The sequence below is a fragment of the Lynx rufus genome, unplaced genomic scaffold, assembly GCF_022079265.1.
Source record: "Lynx rufus isolate CCGP_SWC_20201006 ecotype Redwood Valley unplaced genomic scaffold, mLynRuf1.p SCAF_1, whole genome shotgun sequence".
Lineage (NCBI taxonomy): Eukaryota > Metazoa > Chordata > Mammalia > Carnivora > Felidae > Lynx > Lynx rufus.
The window spans coordinates 150,142,017-150,169,407 of NW_025814823.1; the positions used below are offsets into that span (position 1 = coordinate 150,142,017).

Here is a 27,391-nt window from a genome sequence, read left to right on the forward strand (position 1 = left end):
ATTTTATCTTAATGAAATCTCCAGAGATGTAGTTCAGGTAATTTTGTCATTTACAAGGCATTTTTCTACAGATAAATTGAGACATTTTTTCATTTTATAAGGATTGGTGTGTTATTGAAACTTTGGAATAAAAATGGAAACATGATTTTTATATTTAGCAATAATGATTTTTATGACTTAATATATATATCACTTAATAGTTTATTATTTGGCTAACGGGAAGCATTTTTTTTTTTAACAGGCAAAGGAAAACGGTGGAAGAATTTATATTTTATCTTAGAGGGCAGTGATGCCCAACTTATTTATTTTGAAAGTGAAAAACGAGCTACAAAACCAAAAGGATTAATAGATCTCAGTGTGTGTTCTGTCTATGTTGTTCATGATAGTCTCTTTGGCAGGTAAGAAATTGGTTTCCTATTTCTTTTTAGAATTGTTTTAATAATAAAACAGGTGGATGTGTTCAGATCATTTTTCAAAACCTAGCCAACTGATTCTGTGAGTCCTAAAATCATCTTAAAATGTCAGATTTACTTTGTAGGGTAATTTCTATTTTCCTTATTTATTTTAGACTAACCTGTGCATGAAATTCTACTCTTGTATTACATAGAAATCTTTGGAATGACACTTCCTTTAGTAAAACATAACCTGCATAAGGCATGTTTCCTCCCTGCCCCCCCCACCAGTCTTTTGAGTGACGGACTTTGAGTCTTGTCCTCTTTCCTATTGTATCACATTCCCTCTGAACTCACTGCATCTGATAGTCCTAAATACACTCAGTTGTACTATTAGCTTGATAGGCCTGTTCCTAAAAAATGTGATATTAAGGAACAATTTTAATATAAAAATAATTGCTTCCTAGGAAACAGGAGAGTACTTCAGATTTGGAGTTGAAACATTTTTTTTTTTACATTAATTTCAGAGCTTTTCAAAAAATAAATATAAATGTATAAGCTAAAGATGTATCCTGGACATCAAGGCAAATCCAGCTCTTGATTGTGTCTAGTTTTTTGATTAGGAACCCTGGCCTTTCTTTACCTTTCCCCATCAGTATTACTAATAATCCATTCTGGAGCCTTTTTAGATGTATGTATCATTTTCATTACTTACTGTTACTAATAAAACACAAAGCTGTTAAAACAAATGGTTTTTACAACTTTTTTTCTGCTGGAGGATGGCATTTCTAGTAAGCAAGTCTAGCTTTATCTTATTTAAGTTGAGAAAAGTTCATGAAGAGCATATGGCTTTGTCATTTCTTCTTTCCAAACTGGGTTTAGGAACAGTGTTATTGTGTAATTTTAATTATAGACAAATTAATAATTAAAAATTTAGTCACTTTTTTTAAATGGTCAAGGTTTGAGAAATGCTGACTCAAACAGATAGTTTATCTTTATAACAGGGCTTTTTGGAGCCTTAGCCCAGTGTTTCTGTTGTGAATCAGTCACTAACAGGGAAGTATAATATGAAGTATTTTCATGAATCCTTTGGACTTTGATAACTCCTCCCACATTTTTTTTTTAATTCCTAATATTTCATAAAAACAGCTATTGCAAAAAAACAAACAATAATCTTTTGGGTAAGATAGGATTTCCTAAGATTCCCCCCCCCACCCCTTAACAGTATGGAATCTTGGCCTTCAGGTGTGGTTAGATCAGACTTCTGGCTCTTTTTCTGTTCAGCTTTCCCCTCTGCTTGCCTTTGTGTGTGCTGAATTCTTTGTCACAAAACATGGTAGCATAGTGGCATATGGTACCCAGAAAAAGGAAAAGTAAGCATTCCCTCCAGTAATGATTGAAAATCCTGAGAATGCTCTATTGAGCCACCTCTCAATCAGTCTGGAGTGGGATTACCTTCATAAACAGGGGCCATCGGGTGCCAAAGTCCTGTTGCTGAAGATGATCACATCCAAATAGTGAGGCTGCTATGTATTCTCTGGGAGAGGGAAACGCATGTTGGGGAGACAGTCACACTATTCACTACCAGTCACTGTTCCCTATTAGTGCTGTGAATAGTTCCCAGAGGGAAGAGATTTTGAGGACAAGCTTATTGAAATAAGTAATATGAAATAGGTGGCTCTTAAGCCGAATCTTAGAAGATGGGTATAAATTCATTTAGACAGTTAGATCAGAGCTTCCCAACTAGCGTGCTGCAAATTGGTTGAGATACTGGTGGTTGTAAAATGTTACCGTAATAAAAATATTAAATGTTTTGTATCTCAAAATCTATACAACGTGAAATTATGACTTCTTTTATAAACTGTTTTAACTCATTATTTTATTTTGGCAAAAGAACTGGCACATAACACTTGTGGACCAAAAAGCTCTCTGCAGTGGCACACACTTGGATACTTTCCTCTGAGTTTTTTCTTAAATCACCCATTTACTCTGAATGTTATTTTATTCGTTTTTTTCTTAATTTTTTTTAACATTTATTCATTTTTGAGACAGACAGAGCATGAGGTGGGGAGGGGCAGAGAGAGAGAGGGGAGGAGACAGAATCTGAAGCAGGCTCCAGGATCTGAACTGTTAGCACAGAGCCCGACGCGGGGCTCGAACTCACGGACCATGAGATCATGACCTGAGCCGAAGTCAGATGCTTAACCACCTGAGCCACCCAGGCGCCCCTTATTTTATTCGTTTTGTTGTTGTTGTTGATCATCATTGAAGTTACTTTTTGTGTCAGTGGTAAAACTTAGTTTCATTTTGTATTTTACATTTACACTTTTTTTCTGTTAACACAGAAGTTAACCTTGGATTTACTGTAAAATATATAAGGGAGTTTTAAAAAAAATAACGAGATATTTTTTTCATTGTTCTTTATGATTGGCTTTAATGTATAGACAGTTATTTTCCCACCATAAAGGGCATTTTGGTGATTACAGCTGGAAAGTCATTAAATTCACAAGATAAAAACAGTAGCCTTAATTTTAAAAAATGCAGCCTATTAATTAGGCCTCTTAAGAAATGTATTGGGGTCAGAGGCGCCTGGGTGACTCATTTGATTAAGTGTCCAACTCATTTTCAGCTCAGGTCATGATCTCACAGTTCATGAGTTCCAGCCCCACATCAGGCTTTGTGCTTACAGCATGGAGCCTACTTGGGATTCTCTCTCTCTCTCTCTCTCTCTCTCTCTCTCTCTCTCTCTCGTTCTCTCTCTCTCTGCCCCTCCTCCACTTGTGTGCATTCTCTCTCTCTCTCCCTCTCTCTCTCTCTCTCTCTCTCAAAATAAATAAACTTTAAAAAATGTATTGGGATAACTAAAGCCAATACAGCTTCTCATCCTCAGCCTAAATATTTTTCATTTACTACTAAATAAAAGCTTTCCCCCCTCTATTTCCCCTCCCAATCCCCTCCCCTCCATAGATCTGTTCCTATGGTAACATTTTATTTGGGAAGTTTTCTGGGAACTCTTGCAATTAATAGCTAAAGCTAAAGCCAGAATGCTTCACACAGAGTTGGAGTATTTGCTTGTTGAATCAGTGTGCATGGAAATTGGCAATTTTATGTTTGAAGCCAAAAAGCAAAAGAACTAGAAGAGATACCATTTTCAAATAGTATTTGATTGTGTTCAGATAGTATTATCAGTAAATGCATTGGTGGGTGTATCAAATAATAGAGGCTGTATACAGATCCAGAGGTGACATTTTCACTACACACTGATGAATCTGCAAACATTAGAGAAATACTTGGAAGTACATTGTTGGCTACTCAAAGGATTACCAAAGAAATTGCTGAGGATAAAGTATTTAAAACAGTAAATTAATTTATATCTTCTGCAAGAAGATCTTGCAGAAATAGTATTTAAGTTTATGATCGGTGATGAAGCTTCATGATAGGAACATTTAAAGATTTTTTACATCAAAAACTCATTCTGGAAAATAAGCAATACAGAGAGGCTCTTATAGTAAAAGTCTGTCTTTGGACCTGAATTCCATGCTAAATATTATAAAATGGAGTCGTATAAAATCCAAGCTGCTTCAGCTGCACATGTTTTCAGCTTTATGGGAGGAAAGAGGATCAGAATACCACTCTGCTGTTTGAGACCAGAGTCTGTAAGTCATCCAGAAGAAGAGTTTTACTGAAGTGTTACGATCTATGAGAAAAATCTTCTTGGTGAATGATTCCCACTTTACAGATTAGTTGAAGAATGGATAAACTTCCTCAAAATTAGAAGTAGAACACAAAAGTATATTAATATGTTCTGATAGCTTATGGATTCAAAGCAGAAATTCAACTTTGGAAAAATGAGGTTAAAAATGACTCCCTATTGATACGTATAATTTCAGTAATAACCTTAAAGAATTATTAAGACAAAGAAAGCTACATCTGTGTAAATTTGGGGAAAAGCTGTACCATTATTTTGACGTACTTTCTATGAACAGGCGCAAGTGGACTGAAAACCAGTTTGCAGTATCAAAAAGAAAGGTTAACATTACACTTGCCAATTAAAGGAATGACTGCTAGAGTTAAGGAAAGACTATCTTTTAATGCAATTTAAAGAGACTGAATTATTCCTGTTACGGTTAATACTATGAAAGGAGTTTCAGGTAGTAGAAGAGCAGTAAATACACATTTTCCATTTGCTGCAAGATCACAGCTTGCTTCTTGTACAAAGTTTCTTGGCGAAGGTGGCTTTTAAGAATTTGAAGATGTTGTATTTAATGAGACCAAGTCTAAACGTGGTATGAAAAAGTTATGTTCATGGGAACTTAGGTACGTCTTTTATTTTAAAGAACTGAGGTTTTTTTTAAATTTTTTTTTAATGTTTGTTTATTTTTGAGAGACAGAGATAGAGCATGAGCAGGGGAGGGGCAGAGAGAGAGAGGGAGACACAGAATCTGAAGCAGGCTCCAGGCTCCGAGCCGTCAGCACGGAACCCTACATGGGGCTTGAATTCACGAACTGTGAGATCATGACCTGAGCCAATGTCGGACACTTAACCGACTGAGCCACCCAGGTGCCCCTGAGTTTTTTTCAAAGTATGCCAGCTTACCATCATCAACTTTATTTTGGGGGGCCTTACTGTGAAATAGTTGGGTAGCACCAAGAAAGAATTGATGCCAAGAAAAACATCAGCAATATCAAGGAAATGAACAGACACTTCTACCAGATAGTAGGACTAGTGAAAAAGAGGTTGATACCAGATTTTGTATCCTGGAATGCAAATCTGATAGTACAAAAGGGGAAATTGTGGATGAATGCAGCAATTTTTTTCTTTAAAATACATGGCTAACACTGAACATTTCTTGCTTTGGGTATGGCTAGAAGCCTGTACACTGACCTGTGGCTTGTGCGTGGAATGGAATGTGAAAGTTAACGACAGCCCCTGTAGTAGAGGTGAACTGTGCATGTTTTCCTAAACTGCTTTAGCTGCACAGCTATGTGGTTTTTCCAGATCATTTTCAATATTAAGAGGTCTCTAAGCATTCTATTTCTTTATATTAAACTTCTCACTTTTAAATGGTTTTGCTTTAAATATAATCCTTCCAGCAGGACAAGTTGAAAAACATTTCAGTGACTGAGTTATTGTAGTGAATATTTATGTGGGAATGTTTTATACTTTTTATCTTTTCATAGGCTTAATCTTTCTTTGTGGCAGTATTTACTGTTTATCTTCATTTAGGAGCAATGCTTTTACTGGATATTAAATTTTAAGTTGACATTTTTTTCAGTATTTTAAAGATATTTTTCTGCCTTCCAGCATTTTCTTCTGTTTCTGATTCTGATTGTCTCTTAGAAATAATCGATCTTTTTTTTTTTTTTCTCTTTGAGGTGTACTATATTTTATGTTTTTCTGGTTGCTTTGAGCTTTTTCTTTAGATTTTTAGTAGCTAAACAATGTAATGTGCCTCCAGTAATTAAAAAACAAACAAACACTTTACCATAATGTTAGCAGAGCTTCTTCAGTTTGACACTTGATGTCTTTTGCCAGTTTCAGAAAACTCTTGGTTATAATCTCTTTAAACAGTTCTTCCGCCACATTCTTGTGCATCTGCTCTGTGTGATTCATGTTACATGTTACATCTTTATGTCCCATGTGTCTATGACATAGTTTTCCACGTTTTTCATATCATTTACCTTTATGTGCCTCAGGCTGGGTATTCTTACTTGACTTTCAATTCACTAACCTGTTCTTCTGTAATTGAATGCATTTCTTGAGGTCTTAATTGTATTAATTACATTTTTCAATTTAGAATTTCCATTTGATTCTTTTATGGATGTAGTTATCTGGCAAAATTGTCTATTTTGTTACCTGTTTTCTTATACCTTTTTATTACAGCTATTTGAAAGTTGTATCAAACAGCATCTGGATTATATGTAGGTCTTTCCACTTTGGTTTTTTTTGTTTTGTTTTTTGGTTTTTGTTTTTGTTTTCGTTTTTTGGCTTTTCAGTCATTTGATCATGATTCCTGGGATGTCTACTTATGTTTGACTAAATGGTGGACAATTCTGTATGAAAAACTGTAGAAGCTATGGATAATGTTATTGCCTCCAGAAAGGATTGTTCTTCTGCCAGATGAGTCCCCTCAGGGATCAATTGGAGGTATAATGGATGTATTAGTGAAGGCCGTTCTATTTCTGGTTTACCCTTATTCTCAAGGCATGGCCCTGTAGGCGTCTTATCTCAAAGCCTTTTCTTTTAAAGGCCCCAAAGTCATTCGTCTCCTAGCAATATGAAACTGTTCAATGTGCTGGTTTGGCTTTTGAGCCTCTCAGATGCGGCTTTCTGCTTAGCGTTTCAGCTTCTTGCCCTACACAGTTAGAAACTGGCACCACCTTGAAAGGAAAAGCTGTGGAGAAAGGCAGGCTCATCTCACTGTGATCTTGGCCTCTCAAGTCTTAGCTGCTTTCGTTGTTCTCTAGTGATTTCAAACGTTGTTTTTTGTTTTGTTTATAATTTATGAAGCCAGGAAGGTCAGACTGATTCAAGATGCTTTCGGATCCTGAAGTTTCTAATTGGTATTTTCTATTCTTTTATAGCCTCCTCAAAACATGAAAGGATGGTTTTTATCTTTAATAAATGTGTAAGCTTGTACTTGGGGTATTTTGCTATGGCCTCCTAACATTAAAAGATATAATCTTTGGTGAAGGCAACTAGAAATAACATTTATTGAGTTTCAAACACATGAAGGTCCTTAAAAAACATTTTATGATCATTTTCAAGTCTAGTTGGAAAGCCAGTCCATCTTCAAAAAAGATACAAAGTACTATCTAAAGTACTTCCCTGTCAAAAGAATGCTAGTAATGCTGTGTGCTATTGGAGGACAAGAACTAACATATACTGTGTATCGCCATTGGGTTACTTAATCATCAGAACAAGCATATGTGTGAGCAGATGATGTTTCCATTTTAACAGATGAGGATAGATGGTCAGTTGTAAAAAAAAATTTTTTTTAAATACATAAAAATAGATTTTAAAAAATTACCCACAATCCATTGAGAGATAACCATTAAGAACATTTTTGGTCTAAGAACATGTCTAGTCTTTCCAGCACATCTAAATGTATATTATATATCATTCTGAAGTGGTGAATTTAGTAACATTTTGCTTCAAAAAATATTTAGATGGACAATTCTAGCATAAAACATTTTGAAACTTTGAAGGATTCATAAAATTTCAGCAGTGCGGACAAAAAGTTGTCTAAAATAAATGCAGCTGGCATTTTTTTTTTTTTCCCCAGGAATGATCTGGTACAATGGAGTAGTTCTCAAAATTAAGAATTATGTTAATTGATAGACATTATATAATTATATGTTCTGATTTTTTTTTTAAGTTGGTGTGTTTTAATGCTTTTTATTAAGCTTCCTAATAACTTTTCTGTTTGTATTTTAAAGGCCAAACTGTTTTCAGATAGTGGTTCAGCACTTTAGTGAAGAACATTACATTTTTTACTTTGCAGGAGAAACTCCAGAACAAGCAGAGGTAAGTTCATTGTTTTTTTCAACTACTGCAAACTTTTATTTAGCTCATGTTTTCTTTTGAACTAGAATAGAAAACTATTACATTTATGATAAAGACATAAAAAGGAATACTGAAATCTTTTTATTTCAAGGGATGAGAACTTTGATGTGTAAAATTTTTTTTGAAAGAAATGCAGAAAACCTCAGTGAAGGGCTATTAGGAATGAAAACCTCATTTTAAATTGACCTTTAAATACTCTGTGATGTTGAGTCCAGCTGAAAATGCTCATTTAAAATCCTCTCTGCAGAAAGGTTATAGATATTCTCAGTACAACTGAAAGGTAAGCCAGTTAGTTTTGCTAACAGGCACTGTTATTCTTCACTAGTCCATTCCTAAAGATAGAAGTTCAGTCATCAAAAAGAAAAGTATTTTAGGAATTTTCTATTTTCTCCTACTCTGCATGTAATGTCTACTTTCAGCACTGGGCATTGATCCATATGCAATGCCCTTCTTAAAACTTTTATTAAATTTTAAGGCGTGTTGTGAAGACACTTTGATTTCTTTGAGCCATAATGTTTCAGGGGCGTTTACTGGTATTTTGTACAAATATGGTGATATTTGTTCTGCTTATAGTCTGTGGAAGGAATCAGAAGGTGGTTAAGAGGTCAAAGACAACAACATTGTTGTAAATAGAAGATAACTTGCCAACTCTAGATATGAGGCAGAAACTCTTTAAACTGGATCCGGGCATGTGTGCCTGATTTGTAAATTATGAAATTATCTCAGACTCTAGAATAAACTTGATGAATGAGCCACATTATGTTTTATGGCTCATAATTGAATGTCATGTTTCAAATCTTTCCAAAATATTTCAAATAAATATTAACATATAGCACAGAAAAAAGCTTGTTTTGTGGGTACTATTCCTAATATTTAGATGCAAAAAGTAGAGTTCAAAACATTTCGGTAACTTAGATATATATATTTTTTAATGCTAGAAATTGACTTAGCCAAGAAATTTAAACTTCATTATCCAGCCTTCCAATTATTTCACTATGATCCCTCTTTCTAAATAAAAATGTGTTATTATACTCCATGACATTTCAGTATAAATAGAACATCTTCATTTTGTACTTATATATACACTTCATCTTCTTTATTTCTGTATACCACTTAAAGTCCAAAAATACTACTGGTATTTCCAGTTTCTGTTACTTTGGTGGCCTGTGGGATCTGTGGTTACTCTTCTATTTCTGAAGCTATGGTAATTGATTTGGTCTTAATTTGTTCTATAAAGATGTTCTCTAAACATTTACAGAGTTCAGACTGATTGAAATAGCCAACAAGCTAGAGAGAAAACTGAATAAAGCAGTAGTACAGGACTTTGTGGAAATATGTAAGCCAACGTGAAACATTCTGACTTTTGATAAACCTAAGATGATTCTCTCCTTTCTCCAGACCACTAGATAAACATTTAAAAATAAATGGCTTCAATTTAATTGGAATATTAGCCTGAAAAATTTTTTTAATGTTCCATTTGAAAAGCTTATCAATAACCCAGATCCCCTTACACGTTTCTACCTATATCCTGGTCTAAGGTAAGATTAGAGTACTCGTCATCAAACCAGTCAAAACACGGTCAATTGGTTTGGTACTCAGCCCTCCTTTCACAAAACATGACTGCTTAATGACCATATATAATTTTAGCTTGGGACTAATTAATGGTCACTCATGGTGTACTTAACATTAATTTAGGGATTCTACAGAAATACAGTTTTAAGAATTATTATAATAGTTTTGGTCATTGTTTTAACTTTATGGGGCCACAAATGTATTAAAGTGCAACATACTGTTGAGTGTAGAAATGGCAGTCTGGAATAGGAAATAACTCTTGAATTTGGAAAAAAAAAATGGTCAGAAACTGAATAAAGTGTAGTATATTTCTTTGAAATGCTGTCATTTTTTTGTAGGATTGGATGAAAGGTCTGCAGGCATTCTGCAGTTTACGGAAAAGTAGTCCAGGGACATCTAATAAACGCCTGCGTCAGGTGAAACTTAATTTTCTTTGATTTGAGGTTGTCACATTTTGCTTTGTTACTTTGCTCTTCATTTTTATTTCTAGCTGAACTGTTTTGGGCAACATTACAAACACTTTTGAATTCTGAAGAGAAGTTTGTCTTTCCAGGAATTTTAAAACCATGCTTCTGCTTGCTTCAGTAGTAGGAGAAATAGTTATTTATGAGAATATTCTTTATATACCTAAGTGGGTACTTAGTCCATAATGCCATCTTTTGAATACATACCAAGGATTTTATTTCTTCTACTTAAAATAACAGTACCAAACCAACAACAACAAAAACCATTCTGTTGGGCACTTTCGTTATTTTTTTCCTCAAAAAATTATTTTGGCCTGCTTTAAAAAGGTAGAACTAAAGGTATTTTTTGAAAAAAATCATCTGACTTTAAGCATTAATCCCAGTAAACTTTTCAGTTTTTCACTTTATAGTAATTGCTTTTGAAACCTATTACATAACTAGTATCCTGTCTTATTTGAACCTTAACGTGTCATACGTGATCATTTTATAGAGTTAAGCTGGGCTTTCTCTTTCTTCCTAGGTTATGTAAAATCAACTCTATACCCTCCATATCTCTTTTTTTTTAATAGCTATCCCTAGATAGTTGGAAAAAGTTAAGTAATTTTAACATTCTTGGAGTTATGAGGAACATTTAGTAGAGTATTTGTTTTATTTATGGAAATTTCTAGTAATCTTTGTGAATTTAATATATTGCTCTATTTCAAGTGAATAAATGGTTAATATTTAGATGACTGTAAGTTATAGTTCCTGTAATCAAAAGTCTAATAACCCTTTCTCCAAGGACATTTAATTATACACATAATTGTTATGTGTTCTCAAATCATAATTTAACATTTTGTAAGCTCTAAAAAATCAGACTAAGTTTTTGCATATTGTGTCTTGTGTGAAACTTTAGCTATAAAGTTACCATTTTTATCTCTTGAGCCCTTTTGCAGGTACTCTGCTGGAACTTTTACACATATTATTGCTAATCCTTACAACAACTTGCAGTGTAGACTTTATCCTAATGTTATTATAGAGGAGGTGAGGCCAACTTGTCCAATGCCACACAAGTAGTGTATGGCTAGAGGGAAAGAGGGCCTGGTATTAGAAAGCGAATGGTCTAGGTTTTGGCCAAAACTGACAAATAACTTAGTTTCTTTGGATTTGTGTATTTTTCTGTAAAACGAGAAGGCATAATCAGTGTATTAAAAATATTTTCTGGGGGCGCCTTGGTGGCTCGGTCGGTTAAATGTCTAGCAGTTGGTTTTGGCTCGGGTCATGATCTCATGGTTGGTGGGTTCGAGCCCCACATCGAATCCTGTCTCCCTCTCTCTTTGCCCCTCCCCCTGTCACACTCTCTCTTAAAAAAAAAATTAAAAAATAAAAATAGTTTCTAGCTGTAGAGGTTTATAGAAATAAATCTTCCAAATGAGCTTTATTTTAACTTAGAGGATTTTGATTTGGGTGGTGACAATTGTTTACTTGCGTTAATAAAAAATCCTCTTTGTTTCATTTTCTCTGAACCACTGTTTTTTAGTAAAAAAGATGCATTTCATTAAATTACTGCAAGAATATAATTGGAGGATTAACTTGTAAAATAAAAGTGCACTTTTTGTGAGAAGAATTATTTCAAATGCTTGAATGTTGTATTTTATATATCACACAGGAGGAAAATGTAATTACAGGTCATATTTTCTAAAGAAAGGAGAAAAAGAAGTCACTTTTGGTTGGTTGGTTGTTATTTTATACTAATTGCTTTTGAAGCCTAATGCATAAGTCTTGAAATCTGGGGTAATAACTTTTGTGTTTCCTTTAGGTCAGCAGTCTTGTTTTACACATTGAAGAAGCCCATAAACTCCCCGTAAAACATTTTACAAATCCATATTGTAACATCTACCTGAACAGTGTCCAGGTAGCAAAAACTCATGCAAGGGAAGGGCAAAACCCGGTATGGTCAGAAGAGTTTGTCTTTGAGTAAGTCTTATTTTATTATTACATTAAATCATTTTCTTTTATCCTGTTGCATTTTCTTTCGTGGTCCCTTCCCTTCCTCCCCCCCATCATCTCTGTATCTCAATGGTCAGAACAAGGTACCAGTCCAGGCGTTTTAATAGTACATACTTTTTTTTTTTTTCCTGCTGTATTTGGTCACTTTTGATTAGTGAAGTGCTGTGTCCTTGGTTTTTCACCTAGTTACTAATGTGAATTAGTGTTACTGACAAGTACAAAATCATTTACTAACACACACACAGAAAATGTTTACAAGGGTTTCCAGGATTTACTTGAGGTTAAAGATAGTAGGAATGATTTGCTTGTCTGCATTCCTGTCTTACAGGTAATAACATGTTTTGTATCCATTTTTAAATCCAGCATGTTCAAACTGTTTAGTAGCAGATATAAAGAACTTATTTGATACTAGAAATAAAAGAATTAGATAGTTTGATGCCAGGATATTTTGTTAATTCTTTTTCTTTTTGCTCCTTTAGTGATCTTCCTCCTGACATTAACAGATTTGAAATAACTCTTAGTAACAAAACAAAGAAAAGCAAAGATCCTGATATCTGTAAGTTGATACAGAAATTTCTTACTGAAGTAAAACACATTTTACATACTTCTTAAATTTATATGAAATGTAGTCTAAAACGGAGATTTACAAAAGAGCAAATGGCATAATTTAATAACATAGTTTCTTTTTGTACTTCTGAGAAGCTTTGATTGTTGAGAAAACGTTTAAGAAAAAAAAGGCCAATATCGCTAAACTGTACCTACTGTAAACTTAAGTCCTTGTTACTAAACTCTGTATCATCTCTCTCATCTTCCTCTCCCCAGTAGATGGGAAGAACGAGAGGACAGTGAGAGCGGCCCTCTTTCTGTGGTGCTTCCACTATCCCTTCTTTCTACTGTTTAGGTTTTTCCTCTTTCCATATAGTTTGATGTAAGTGAATAAAAGCACTCTATTAATTTTTTTCTTTAAATTAGTCTACTATTTATTCATTTCTGATGAACCTTCTCAGTGCTTGTTCTTGGTAGCACACCTTTGCCCAGCCTCTTGCTGAAGCAGGTGGCAGTGGGATTTAACAATTCACACCAGAGTGAATTAGGCTAATACCTTCTTAAAAGTCAGGCGTAGGGAAAGAAATGATAGGCATTAACAGATCAAAGCCTGAATTTTCCTCTGTAAAATAGTTATTCTGTAATTTCTGTGCTATTTAAATGGTTAACATTTTTTTAGTGGTTTCCCATTACTTCAAACATAAAATCCAAACCCCTGGTAAACAGAGAAGAAAAGCCCTTTCCTCACTCACTCCTCCCACTGCTTTCATAGTGTATCTGTGGTATGTCCTCTCTAGGTATGCCAGCCTTCTTAATAGTTCTTAAGTAATCCATGGATTTTAAATGTCCCCGCTGTACCTTCTGTTTGAACTGTGCTCTCTTTTTCTTTTTCTCTGCCTTTCTCTTTAGCTACACTTCCACATCCTGTTACACATTAGCTTTAGGGGTTACCTGTTTGGAATGGATTTTTAACCTCCACTGGCTGAATTATGTATTATTTCTCTGTACTTCGGTAGCATTAAGCACTGTTACAGCACTTCCCACATGGAACCATAATTGATTTCTTGCCTTCTTGGCTAGACGGTGACCTCCAATGCAAGTCAGAGACCATGTCTTAATCATGTCTGTGTCCCATGTCCCTGCGCACCATAGTCTGGCACACAGTAGGCATTCAGTAAGTGAATGAAGTATATGCAGTGTCAACTCTTGATTTTGTGTTACCACTGAAAAGTCCTTTAAAGCATCTAACACTATAGAGAAAACAAAATGTCAGGAAAATTTACTTGTATGACTAATTATAGTGTCATCTTTTTAGATGGTAATCATTTGATGTTTTTCTATCAAAGTATTTATGCGCTGCCAGTTGAGCCGGTTACAGAAAGGGCATGCCACAGATGAATGGTTTTTGCTGAGCTCCCATATACCATTAAAAGGTATTGAACCAGGATCCCTGCGTGTCCGAGCACGATACTCTATGGAAAAAATCATGCCAGAAGAAGAGTACAGTGAATTTAAAGAGGTATTAAGTTACTTACCAGTCTAATTATTTTTGATGGAATTAACAGAAATATTTACCATTTAAATAAAAGATCCATTAAATATAGTAATGGTATAGCTTAATGCACAGTGATAGGCACAGAAGGTTGAAAAGCCTTGTGCTAGGAAGATGTTGGTCTTAAGAGACTATAGATATGTAGGCGATAAACGCATAACAGATGTTTTCAATAGAACAGATTTCTGAATAGAAGAACATAACACAATTCCTGTTAGTCTCATTGAGAGTTTAATGCCGCATACTTTCAACAATCTTTCTTGATGTCCTTTTTAGCTTATACTGCAAAAGGAGCTTCATGTAGTCTATGCTTTATCACATGTATGTGGACAGGACCGAACACTACTGGCTAGCATCCTACTGAGGATTTTTCTTCATGAAAAGCTTGAATCATTGTTGTTATGTACACTAAATGACAGAGAAATAAGCATGGAAGGTAAAGTATGGACGTTTTGGTGTGATACTTTAAAATGACATCATCTTTAAAATTCTTGGGCTGGCTAACATTTGGCTGTGGGGAGCAGTTAGTATTTCAAACAAGTTTCTGTCATGGTGAACTATTAGAAGCCATAAGAAAGTGACTTTTGGTCCCTATTCATGGCACATGGTACTTGATTTTAAGAACAGTTTGGTAGACTTACCATGTTCTCTTGTTTATATTTGACTTACTAATCCATTGCACAAAAGTTGAGTGATGGTTGCATTTTATTTGTAGCAATGCAGCTGGATCCACAGTGCTTTGTAACAGCTTACATATTTGTCACAATTAACCCCTTTCCAACTAGCACTTTGGCTCAGTAACGGTGCTTGCTTCTAGGTTCCCCACTAAATTGTAGAAACTAGAACTATTTCCTCCTAATCATAGAATATGTAAAAACATACAGATTTGTCAGGAAGGATAAAGTGATGGTCCATATGTTACACTGAGATTGTCATTTTTGGCAGTGTTTGTGTTTTTTAGGTCATCAATAGCCATACTTTAGGCTAATGACTTATACTGGGATTTTGTTGGGGGGGGGTTTCATTTTCTGCATTAAAAAAAATGAAAGTATAATTGACATAGAATATCTTCTTAGTTTCAGGTATATATGATAGAGACTTGGTGTTTTTACACACTACAGAATGATCCAAATGATAGGTCTAGTTGTTTATACCACATAATTATATTCTGATTTGGAAATCAACTCAGAGTTTCAAAGCATGGGCTCAGTGGACAGCAAAGCTGAATTCCGATAGGAGTTTTGTCACTCACTGGCTCTTTGGTCTTACAGGTCATAGAATCGTTTTAAGCCTTTTTTTTCTCTTCTTATGAATATGGCAGTGTCAACACCTTCTGTTGATGATCTCATGAAGTAGTAAAGTCCTTTGAAGAGTTAAGTTTTAGAAATATAGGTTGTTATTATAATCAGTACTTCAATGCTGCATACAAATGAGGTATTTAAAAATGAAGTTAATTTCCAGTCTCGTTCACATTAGTACAGTCCTTTACAAATAATCTTTTAAAATAAATACTTGTGTAGATGAAGCCACTACTCTATTTCGAGCCACAACACTTGCGAGCACCTTGATGGAGCAGTATATGAAAGCCACTGCTACACAGTTTGTTCATCATGCTTTGAAAGACTCAATTTTAAAGATCATGGAAAGCAAGCAGTCTTGCGAGGTACGAATTTCATGTTTAAGTATTTAAGTAAAAGGTGTATTTTAATAGGTAATGCTTTATAGCTAATTATGTTTTAAGGCAAATATATTAGCTTCTAAAATTATTCATCAGAGCACTTACACATTTTGTGAGACATTTAGAAAAACATTAGACAAAACAGACTTTTTAAAAAAGATGTCCTTTGAGATTAAAAATCAGAAATTGCACCAGGAATTAATGAAAGTACTTTCTCATTTCTCCTGCTGTACTAATGATAAAGGATATGCTGCTTTCAGAAAGTGTATATAACATAAATTGAAGTTTTTGCTGGAGACTTAACGTTTTATAACATAGTTAAGGTCTGTGAAACACTTCATAATAACAACTAGGGGTGTCCTTGAAGGCTTTTTGGGGGAAAGAAGTACGATATAATCCATTCAAAAGCAGATAAAAGCATCCTTTTAGGATTCATTATTAAGCCTTCAGTGTATATTCATAATAAACCATTAAGATAAAGAATGGAATCTCACATGGCTCTTCTCTCATCTGATTTTCAAGGTAGAAAGAACATCTAGAGAAGGAAGATATTAAATACATTTTTTAGATCTGATACCAAGTTAATAAAAGAAGGAATTGCTTTTGATAACATACACTGGGACCTGTCAGATGTTAATTTTGCACCAAGTTGCCAGTTTTTACTAATTAACATAGAGGGAAGAAATTGATTTAGTGTTGAAAACCTGGGGTAATGACATAGTTGGCCTAACTGAAATGGATACGGAAATGGAGAAAGTCTGAAGAGAGTCTGTGGACACTGGATTCAGGCTAGGGAGTTTAGATGTAGATAAATCTAGTCCATTGTTTCTAGATCAGAGCTCTTAGATTTCAAGGGGTAATGGAAAAATGTTGAGAAACGTTCATTATTTTGCCTACGGCATTCAGAAAACCCTTTCTATTTTAATCATTTTTTTTCCAAATAAATATAATCAAAATAGATTGTATAATCTATGGTAATCATTCTTCTCATATTCCTGGTATATTTGTGAATACGTGGCCACTAAAGATGGGGTTTTGTCTTCTAGTTGAGAATATATATAGTTTTTAAATAATGTCTAATTCAATTTGTGTGCCTATAAAAATCTACGGTAAAGCATGGTGAATGAATAAAAGAGAACTTTAACACTGGTATTAATCCCAGAACAGCTGAAAAGTGTTGAATAATCACTGCTTATTCTTCAGTTGAGTAATTGGAAATTAATAGTAAATGAGCTCCAAAGAGCAGACTGCCTTAAAATTCCCATTTATACTTACCCCCAAGACTAAAACAGATTGAAAAACGGAAAAACAGAGAACCTTGAAAACAACTATTTGATTGCCTTGATTCATTTGCATTTATCATTGGCAAGATGCATTTATATTGATTTATTCCTTCTCTTAGTTAAGTCCATCAAAGTTAGAAAAAAATGAAGATGTGAACACTAATTTAGCACACCTATTGAACATACTTTCAGAACTTGTGGAGAAAATATTCATGGCTTCAGAAATACTTCCACCGTAAGTGGTGAAATTCATTAATTTGACAAGAAATTGTGTATCTGCATTTTGAAAAATTTGTATTTCTAAAACATGTGTAAGCTTTTCCACTGTCCTGTTTATATACTCTGAAAAAGTTAGGGTTTTTCATCTTTATAAGGTAAATTGTGTTTAAGGCAAAAGAGTGACTTGAAGAAACCACTGTGGTGACATATTTACATTAACATAAAAACCTTTTTATATAGGCTACTATGTCTGGTTTCTACGGTAACTTGGTAGTGAATAGAGACTTAATAGTCTCAGATTTGAGGGGATCATACATATCTTGGTTAGATATGCACCAGATAATTAGTATCTGCTTAACAGCTGTTAGTGTAAGTGAACTCACTCAGGTAGGAGTGAACTTAAGTCAAAAATCTGTCTTCCTGGCATCTAAACTTAGTATTTCCTCTGTATCCTCATTCCTGTACTTTGTTTCATCTTTTTCATTAACACAGAAATATTCTAAAAATGGTAAAATTTCTCCCAAAGTAAATGTAAAGAACTAGCTGAACGAATTGATGACAACTTGTTTTCGTTATCCCTTGCTAAATGCGTTGTTACTTGTAGCAGAGTACTTTTGGGGTGGGGGGAAGGCAAGTTGCATTAAAACATGTATTTGGTAAATTAAGCTTTTGGCTGCAGTGAGATCAGCATTTTGCCTCACTCTATGTATTGAGACAATTGTGTTGTTTTGGCAGGACACTGAGATATATTTATGGGTGTTTACAGAAATCTGTCCAGCACAAGTGGCCTACAAATACGACCATGAGAACAAGAGTTGTTAGGTAAGGCTCATCAATTCATTCATTATATCATTATGTATAGCGTGCATGGATAGTCAAGTGGGTAACCGTGAAAATTTGAAGACTAACAACTAACAGTATTGAAGACTTTTTTCTCTGATTTGATGTCAGAGTCCTGTTGAATATTTTCTGAGTTCAGAGGCTTTGAAACTATAACTTTACTGTGGGTTTTTTTTGGAAGTTACTAAGAGATATTTAGCTACTGTATACGTTTTCTAAAAACCTGAACACTCATAGTTAACTATTTGGGATTTTTTTTATCTTATAGAGAGAATGAGTTTAAAAGTTATGTAACCAACAAGACCTATAGCTAACTTTATATAGTACTCTTCATATACACAACACATATCTACATGCATATAGGCATATACACGTATATGCACAGAGAAGAGAAGGGAAGGGGACAGTGGGAGGAGTGGAACAAATTGATGTGGTGCTAAGAAGGAGGAGCAATATTTGACCCTTGAGATACTGACTGTTTGGTTTATAATAGTCTGTGACTCTGGCCTAATCTCCAGTCTAGTTGTGAAGCTGTGTTTCTGTGTGCCTGCTGTGCAGTAATTAGGAGGAATTGCTTTGGCAAGTCACAGAATGTTGTATCTTACACAAAGGGACTTCATTATCATTATTTTAACTTACTTTTCCAATAAGGAAGCAGCTCTAAAAGAGGTTAAAATTGTTTGCTTAAGGTCATGTAGTGCTGAGGCAGAACTAAAGGCCAGGCTTCTAAGATCCAGTCAAAATCTCTAAGCTATTATAGGCTTTTGTTAAGTACATCCAGCCCACTGAAGACAACTGGAGATTCAGTGCAAAAGCATCAGAGAATATAGCAGTCTAATAATAAGATATTATGGAGAATATATACTGTCAGTCATTTTATATCCCATTAAAAAAAAGTTAGACAACCACTCAAGACACAAATACTATACAGGTGATTTTGAAAATGTGTGTTAATCCTGCCTCCAGCCTGAGTTTTGTAAAAGAGGTTTTCTACTCTTTCTACAGTTAAAATTTCTCTTGGTTAGTAATGATAGGACATCTGTGTTAAAGAACTGTAGATTCTGTATGTCTTGGCTTTAGTAGTGACTGAGAATTAGAAAATAATTATAAGCATGTTTCAGCACAGTTATGTATATGATGTAAATTAAAGTTTTTGTAAACTCAGTTTCAAATGAGTATAATTGTTAAGCAAATGCAGCAGGAAATTCTGCTATGTGAATTGTTTGACACTATAGGGTTTTTAAGGGGCACTTATGCCCAAGGTGATGATTTCTGACCCTAGTGTAGGTCCTAGTATCCTTTTTAAAGTTAAATTCCCTCTAAAAATACACAGAAAGTAGACTTGCATACTGAAATTCTTTCATGATTAAATGTTGGTAGGTGAGATTTCAGATTCAAAGACTTAAAGTATTAAAATGTTTTCAAGCAAAATTTATGCAAGATTCTTCACAAATTAGTTTAAAAGAGGTAGTTAAAGAGCTGATAATTGTGTATTACAATTGCAATAAGTGCTATCTGAGAAGTAACAACCATTTCTAAGAGTCCAAAAAGAAGTGAACTGTTGTGATGTTGGAAAGTAAATGCTGAGGAGTTGGTTTACCCTCCCTGTAATGGAGAAGGTGAGGTCTTTTTCTTTATTATCATAAAAGCTTTTCAACATTAAATTGAATACATTTTCACTTACCAGGAAGTCACTTTTCCCTACTACAGTGGGCTCTTATTTTGGTAATTCATTAACAAAATCAGAATAATCAACTTGATTTATGCCGACTTTATAGGGCTATTCTATTTAAATAAGTAATGAAAGAAATGAGAGAATATAAGTTTTAGGACCGTACAGGACTATGTATCTATAAAAAAGTTTATTTGTACTCCTATAGTATTTCAGAAATTCTTAGTGTTCCTAATACTACTCCTTCCTCAAAACAAGTGTAAGATGCACTACTAGCGCGGGATAAATAAAGAGTTGTCAAGACTGTAAATGTTACAGATACAACCTAAATCTTCCCAGAATAAACTGAAAACTCCAAGTTTGGGAAAAGCAACTAGTTTAAGAGGCAGAGATACATGTTCTGAAAGTAAGATACTTTAGCTTATTATTTTCTTGAAGCTATGTTTGGGCTTCCTTATATTAATTCATAGTTCATGGTTCTACAAGTATTAAAACTTTTGTTTATTATTTTTATGTAACATATATAGTTTTCTAAAAAAGAAAATTTCCCTCCCATTCAGTGGTTTTGTTTTTCTTCGACTTATCTGTCCTGCCATCCTGAATCCACGGATGTTTAATATCATCTCAGGTAATCAGCTTTTGATAAAATTTTAAAATTAAAAAAATTAGAATAAAATTATATCTTTGACATCTGATTTTATTTTTTTACCTTGTATCTCATTTTATCTTTGACATCTGATTTTTTATTATCAAGTTCTAAAACTTGACATAAACATTCCAAAGTGCCCTTTTCTTCTTCCTTCCTTTTGCTATTTACCCTCTCTACTTTTACTTACCTTTTCTATCTAATATCTGAAGCCTGAGGTGGCGTGACTAGACACGTGTCACTCTTTCCCCATCCCTACCTGTGTCTGAAACTCACATTATGATGACTTTTTCCAATCTGCAACTTGGCTTTTTCAGGTTGGGAAGAGCTTTCCTTGTGCTTTTAGTCCACACTAGACTCTCTCACTACTACTGCAAGTTGTATTTTCAGGTCACATTAAAATGATAGCTACAGGTTCAGTAGTGCTCTGTGAATACTTGTGGCCCTGTAGAGAGGAGAGGTTTTAATTGGCCAGTTTAAACTCCCAACAAAGCAGATTTGGGTTTGCTTATTTCCCATGTATCTATTATGGAAGGACTTCCAGATGCCGTAGGCTTCTTTGGAAGAAAGGGGAACAGTGATCCCTGTGACTCCAAATGTAATAATGAGCCATTAGGAACAGAACGAACCTGAACCGTTTTTATTTTGATAATTAGAAGCTCAAAGTTGTATTTAAACATATTTTGGACTAAATCTTAATTTTTACCTTATTATAGTCACCAGATGTCTGTCATTATCTTCTGTTGCTACTCAAATGGTTAAATCTCTGGTTCTATTAAGAATTAGAGTTTAGATTTTGGAGAGACTGGTTTATATGAATGTTGGCCTCCTAGCCACCAGGCACTACTTATTTATAGTTCAGCTTAAGATTAAAAGTACAATCTAAAATTAGACAAATAGACTTAGCTATTCATTTTTACTGTTAAGTAATTGTTATGTTTCAGGGATTATATGTAATAGCTACAGTTTTCATTTGTAGCCTACTATGTACATCCTATAGGGAAAGGTCTCCTGACTAATCTTCATAGTTTATTCCATACTATTCTAAGTTTTTTTTTTTTTTTTTTCTCTTCTTAAAATAAAGCAGAAGTCCCAGATGTTATCTTTGTTATTGAGCTTTAAAGTGATTTTGTAGTCACTGGAAGATTGGGAGTAGGGAAGTGCACAGACTGCAAATTGCTAACGTGAGTGGGTTGAAATTAGTTTTGCAAATTGTCATGAAGGGTTTGTGGAATGACCCTTCTTTAGCGATAAAGATAAAGCAGGCTTTGAGGTCTTCTGAAATACCAACCAGTTGAGAACTGCTGAGTCTTGTAGCACCAACCTTTTCACAAACTATAAATATTGATCAGTTTATTTAACTTTACCCCCTTTAACTTGTTTTTTGATTTATACAGGTCATGTAATTCCCAAAAAAGATTGAGCTCTAAATGGAAGAGTGTTAGTATTTTTAACAATAAATAAATTTTATTTTTAATGTTTATTTGAGAAAGAAACAGAGTACACCAGCAGGGGAGGGGTAGAGAGAGAAGGAGAGAGAAAATCCCAAACAGGCTCTGCACTGTCAGCGCAGAGCCTGACATGAGGCTCGAACCCATGAACCATGAGATCATTCATGACCTGAGCTGAAATCAAGGGTCAGCCGCTTAACCAACCAAGCCACCCAGGGGCCCCCAGTAAAGAAATACTAAAGTGCTAAATTTATAATGCTTTACCTGAAAATGCCTTTGGAGTCAGTGTCATTACCTGTGCCCAATTCTCTCTCATAGATTCCCCGTCTCCTATTGCTGCAAGAACACTGATATTAGTGGCTAAATCTGTGCAGAACTTAGCAAATCTTGTGGAATTTGGAGCTAAGGTAAAACCTTTTGATACTTTAAAATGCCACTTACAAATGAAATTTTGACATAATAAAACCATGAAATATGGACAGTTTAGGTAGATTTTCAATAGTGGCTATTTTATAAAGAAAATCTAAGTATATTTTTAAACATACCTTAATCCATCTCATTAATTCATAATAAACATTTACTGTAAATAACTCAAGACGAGTTTTTAAAACATCCATCTATGATCCCACTTCCTAAGCATTGTTAATATTTAGTGGTGATCATACCATGATGCCTGATTTTGTCAGTATTTAACAAACTTCTTGCTGTACAACTATTTTATTATTTTTAATGATTATGTTGTCATGTAGGTGTTAAATACTCCTGTACTCATTATTTAGATGGCTTCCAACTTGTCACTGTTATAAATACTGCTATAACAAGTATCCATACATACTTTCAAAATTGTCCAGTTACTTCCTTTAACTCTGGAGTAAAATTCTTAGGTAGGACTTTTTGTTCTTCAGATCCTTGCCAAAAGTCAGTGACTATTAATTGTTTTTAATTTTTGCTAACCATAATGGTACTTTTACTTTTCATGTCTGTTTCTTTGGAATTGACTAGAGTTCCTTACCATTTATTATTGATTTTAAAAGAGTTTGTGTTAAGCCTTTTTTGTTTTACAACATAGCACGTTTTTAAACAGGCTTAAGATTTTAGTATGGAGAGCAATTTGTAGTATGGTTTAGCATTTGAATTTATCTGAATCCTGAAGCAGGTTGTGAGTAGTATATATTCCTGTTGCAGTCTTGAGTGCACTGCATTTTAATTATCTGTAGTCTGCTACATTCTAACCTCTGGGTTTGGCTCATGTTTATCTTGGCAGTTGGCAAATAATAGTTTCTCAGTAATTCTATCTGAATTAGTTGACCCTTGACAACAGGTTCAAACTGTACAGGTCCACTTATGGCTATTACAGTACGGTAAATATATTTTAAGATTTTAGTATTTTCTTTAGCTTTATTGTAATAATACAGAAGAGAATATATGTAACATAAAATATGTGTTAACCAACTATGTTATCAGTAAGGCTTCTGGTCAAAACTAGGCTATCAGTCAAGTTTTCGGGAAGTCAAAAGTTATTGGTCATTGCTCAGTGTTTTCTTTTCATCTAGAATTTCTTTCATTAAAAAGATTCCAGTTCCTCAGTTATTTGCTTTTATTAGAAGACAAATTTGTATGGTTAAATTAATTCTTGTGAACATGTATTGCTATTGATGGGCATAATTAGATTGTAAGAATTCTTGCTACATATATGGTGGTTATCGATCAGTGTTTGTTTTTGATCTATAAATTGTAAGGTTTTTGTTTTTATGTTTTTAGGAGCCCTATATGGAAGGTGTCAATCCATTTATCAAAAGTAACAAACATCGTATGATCATGTTTTTAGATGAACTTGGGGTATGTGTGTAACTTTTGAAGTACTTTAAGACCTATAGTTAATATAGCTGAGAGTTAATGTATTTAAGCAATAGCTTAGATTTTCCATCTGGGAAAAAACAAAACAAAAAGCTGCCTATTTTTGTCTGCTTTCCCAAATTATTTCATTTTAACCATTTGTTCCTACACTAAATGTTTTATGCCAAGTATTCACTATGGCTTTTGTAGTACTTATGTTTATTTCTGTCTTGACGTTCATTATCTTTTAGCTGTTCAATCTCCTTACTGTGATAATCTGTTGTTGTATTTACTTAACTGCTAGTGTATGGCATTTGAAATAAGATCGATGATTCAGATCTGACCAGGTTAAATAGACTGGAATGAGTGTTCTTGAGGCTTTTCTAGAATAAAATACATGGATTTAGTGTCACACTTCACTTAGTGGTACTACCTATGTCTTAATTGGGCCTTTATAAATAAACTGTAATGATAAAACAGGGAATTTATATATTATATATATGTATTTTATGTGTATATATGTAATTGTATACATATAAATTATATACAAATAGTATGTATACATATATACACACAATTTATAAGATCCTGTATTTCTTAGTAAAGTTGAATATTCTTGATTGTAGATTTTCAGACATTGAATCAATTAAAAACTAAAATACATTAGTGATCCAGTTCGTATATAAAAAAACAGGTTTATGAAAAAGGTGATCACTTTAGCCAGGTGTATGACATTAGGGAATGCTATGGTAGGAGACTGAGGTACCCATGTCCTGCCTTAAGGTATTCAAATTCAGTTAAAAACACAGCCACACCAGTATGCAATGAAAGCAACCAGCACTGAGTTTGCAACCTCAGGGATAAAAACAAGTGTAAAAAGTTATTTACAGCGTAACTTTATACTTAGGATAAAATTGAGAAATACAGGGGCCAATGCCAAATGTCCATCTTTCTTATATATGAACTCAGGGAAGTTTTGCAGATACCAGTATTTCTGATTATCAAAAAAACACAGCTGGTCAAGGATTGAAAAAATTGAAAACTGTCAAGGGGCGCGTCGGTGACTTGTCAGTTAAGCATCCAACTTTGGCTCAGATCATGATCCTGTGGTTTGGGGGTTTGAGCCCCACGTCAAGGCTCTGCTGACAGCCTGCTTTGGATTCTCTCTCTGCCCCTCCCCTGCTCACACACACTCTCAAAAAAACAAAAATCAAACTGTCCAGTATTTAATACCAGCCAGCTTTAAGATATATTTCTAGTTTTTAGATTCTTGAGATTAATGGCTAGGACTCCATTAATACTCCACAAGTGTCAACATTCCCGCTTCCTCATCATTTTCCTGGTTAGGTCTCAAATTGTGTCCTTTCAAAGTGCTTCAAATTCCCAATACTCTGTCTCCTCACGCTCTTGTATTCCTTTACCACCTGCAAAAATCAAATTCATCTTTCAGCACTCACCTGAAGTATCTCCTTCAGAAGGGCTTTGATGAGCACTAAACCTGAATCAAATACCTTTTGTTCTGCTTCCCAGGAGTCCTCTGCACATCTTTGATATCTCTGTGTTGCTGTGATTCGTTTACGTATCTTCTACAGAGACTGCAAGCTCCCTGAAGGCAAATACTGTAGTTTTTTTTTGTTTTGCTTTTTGGTTTTTTTTAAGAGAGAGAGGGAACAAGAGGGCAGGCAGGGGAGAGGCATAGAGAGAATCCCAAGCAGGCTGTGCACTGCCAGGGCAGAGCCCAATATGGGGCTTGAACCCACAGACCATGAGATCATGACGTGAGCTGAGATCAAGAGTCAGACACTTAACTGAGTGACCTAGGCACTTACAGTCTTTCATTTCTGTAATCCTTCATTCACTGCATGAATAAATGAATAACTGAGTTAATTAACAAGTATTATCACCATTAGGGAGAGGAGTGGATTTATTCAAAACTACCAGCAGGCTGAGCCCATGTTAAAGTTTATTCTCAGGCTGAAACTAACATTGATTAACTTAGTACTTTATTAGCACTAAATATTTAATGAACGTTACCTGAAGATATCATAATTAACAGTGATCATTTCCACACATAACCAAATGTTTTGGGCATAGTCCACAGGTAATTACAGGCCTGACATGTTCTCATCACACTTTCACAGTGTAACTCTTATATATACTGATAAAGTCAAACAAAATATACCGGCTGAATAATGAAGTTTAGTTTGCAAGAACAGAGGCATTTTAAGTTTAGGTTGCATTTAATCCAGATTAGCTGTTACACTGTGTTGTTTTGTCTTTTTGGGGTTTTTTTGCCTATATACCAGATCAATAAAACCCAGAACTCTTAATAAAGGGGTTTAGGAAACCCATTTATTTAGAATAACAGTACTGTACAATATTCTGCCATTATGTGGTAGAAAACCAGAACCTAGGTTTGATGTAAATGCTGAGGTCACAGATTCTGTGTTTTATCAGAATTAGCACTGAATGTTACTTTTCAGTAAGTCCTTAGAACATTAAGAGAAGTTTAAGAGAATATTACGTTAAAAATTCTGTCTACTATAAGCAATTAGGATCTTTTCAGAAGTGACTATAAAGATTTGTATATGTAAATGCAGTTTTATGATTCTCTTAAAGAATGTACCTGAACTTCCGGACACTACAGAGCATTCTAGAACTGACCTGTCTCGTGATTTAGCAGCACTGCATGAGATTTGTGTGGCCCATTCAGATGAACTGCGAACACTCAGCAATGAACGGGGTGCACAGCAGGTAGGTTTTTGCCAGCCTTCACTAACAGTGATGTTTGATTAACACTTAAGCAGAATGTCAGCATAAAACTGAGAGGGAATTTGCTGAGTTATGGTCAAAACTGTTCTCAGTTACATTTGTAAGAATCTGAATCATAACTCCACCAAGATCTTGGCAAAGGAATAGTGGACCCAGGCTAAAATTATGTATGTTTGATACTGCACACTGTGACCTCAAACGATGATGTGTTTCACACACTTCAGTGATTTCTGAAGATGGCAAATGAACAATGGAGTCAATAGTGAGGTGGCGTTTTCTTTGTTTCTCTCACATATGCAGTGCATGGCCAAGTGACTTGCAAGCTCCAGATTCAGAGATTCTGGAGCATGGCGTGGGAAGATGCCATTTCTATTAAGCTCTTCCTGAGTACTGTCACTAGCCTGGCCATTCATTTGGCAGGGACCCTGTAGAAGAGATTAAAACATTGTGTTTGGGGACTCTGACTTTTCTTCAACCCCAAATCCTCAAGTTTAGGTAACACTCTGGCTTATTAAAAGCTTAGGCAGGATGTGTGCCACTGGCCTCCTTACATGTCCATGGTATGTATACTGTCTTCTCCCTACCTGGTGCAGTTTATTATGGACTGCCTTAAGTTAAAAATAAAATTCTTACTGGACAATTTGACTAAAAAATTTTAGGCCTAGTCCGTTTTCTTCCATAATCTTAAAGTATTCAGTAGGCTGCAAATTGAATGTCCTTCCATCATCTTACAGGGTTTAAGATGTATGTGTCATTTATAATAAATGTTTTCTGGAAAGATGTTCTATCCTAGGTAGATAGGAGAATGCCACACAAATGAATTTACTTACTTTAAAAGTGTACAAAAATACTGAGTCAAGGACTGAATAGAAACCTTTACGGTTTCATCTTTTGAGTAGAATGGTTAATATT

The 27,391-nt window shown here is 34.6% G+C and overlaps 1 protein-coding gene across 1 annotated transcript in view; it reads left to right on the top strand.

The window, feature by feature from the left end:
* Window positions 1-27,391, top strand: part of RASA1 (RAS p21 protein activator 1) — a 113,885-nt gene that overhangs the window by 85,581 nt on the left and 913 nt on the right. Inside the window, exons 11-24 of the mRNA XM_047088795.1 lie at window positions 242-398; window positions 7,833-7,920; window positions 9,870-9,947; window positions 11,794-11,951; window positions 12,464-12,540; window positions 13,877-14,049; window positions 14,359-14,518; window positions 15,603-15,745; window positions 17,163-17,278; window positions 17,998-18,084; window positions 20,335-20,402; window positions 22,190-22,278; window positions 23,633-23,710; window positions 26,327-26,461. Of these exons, the coding sequence (XP_046944751.1) occupies window positions 242-398; window positions 7,833-7,920; window positions 9,870-9,947; window positions 11,794-11,951; window positions 12,464-12,540; window positions 13,877-14,049; window positions 14,359-14,518; window positions 15,603-15,745; window positions 17,163-17,278; window positions 17,998-18,084; window positions 20,335-20,402; window positions 22,190-22,278; window positions 23,633-23,710; window positions 26,327-26,461 (1,607 nt within the window). The remainder of the gene's footprint in view (window positions 1-241; window positions 399-7,832; window positions 7,921-9,869; window positions 9,948-11,793; window positions 11,952-12,463; window positions 12,541-13,876; window positions 14,050-14,358; window positions 14,519-15,602; window positions 15,746-17,162; window positions 17,279-17,997; window positions 18,085-20,334; window positions 20,403-22,189; window positions 22,279-23,632; window positions 23,711-26,326; window positions 26,462-27,391) is intronic.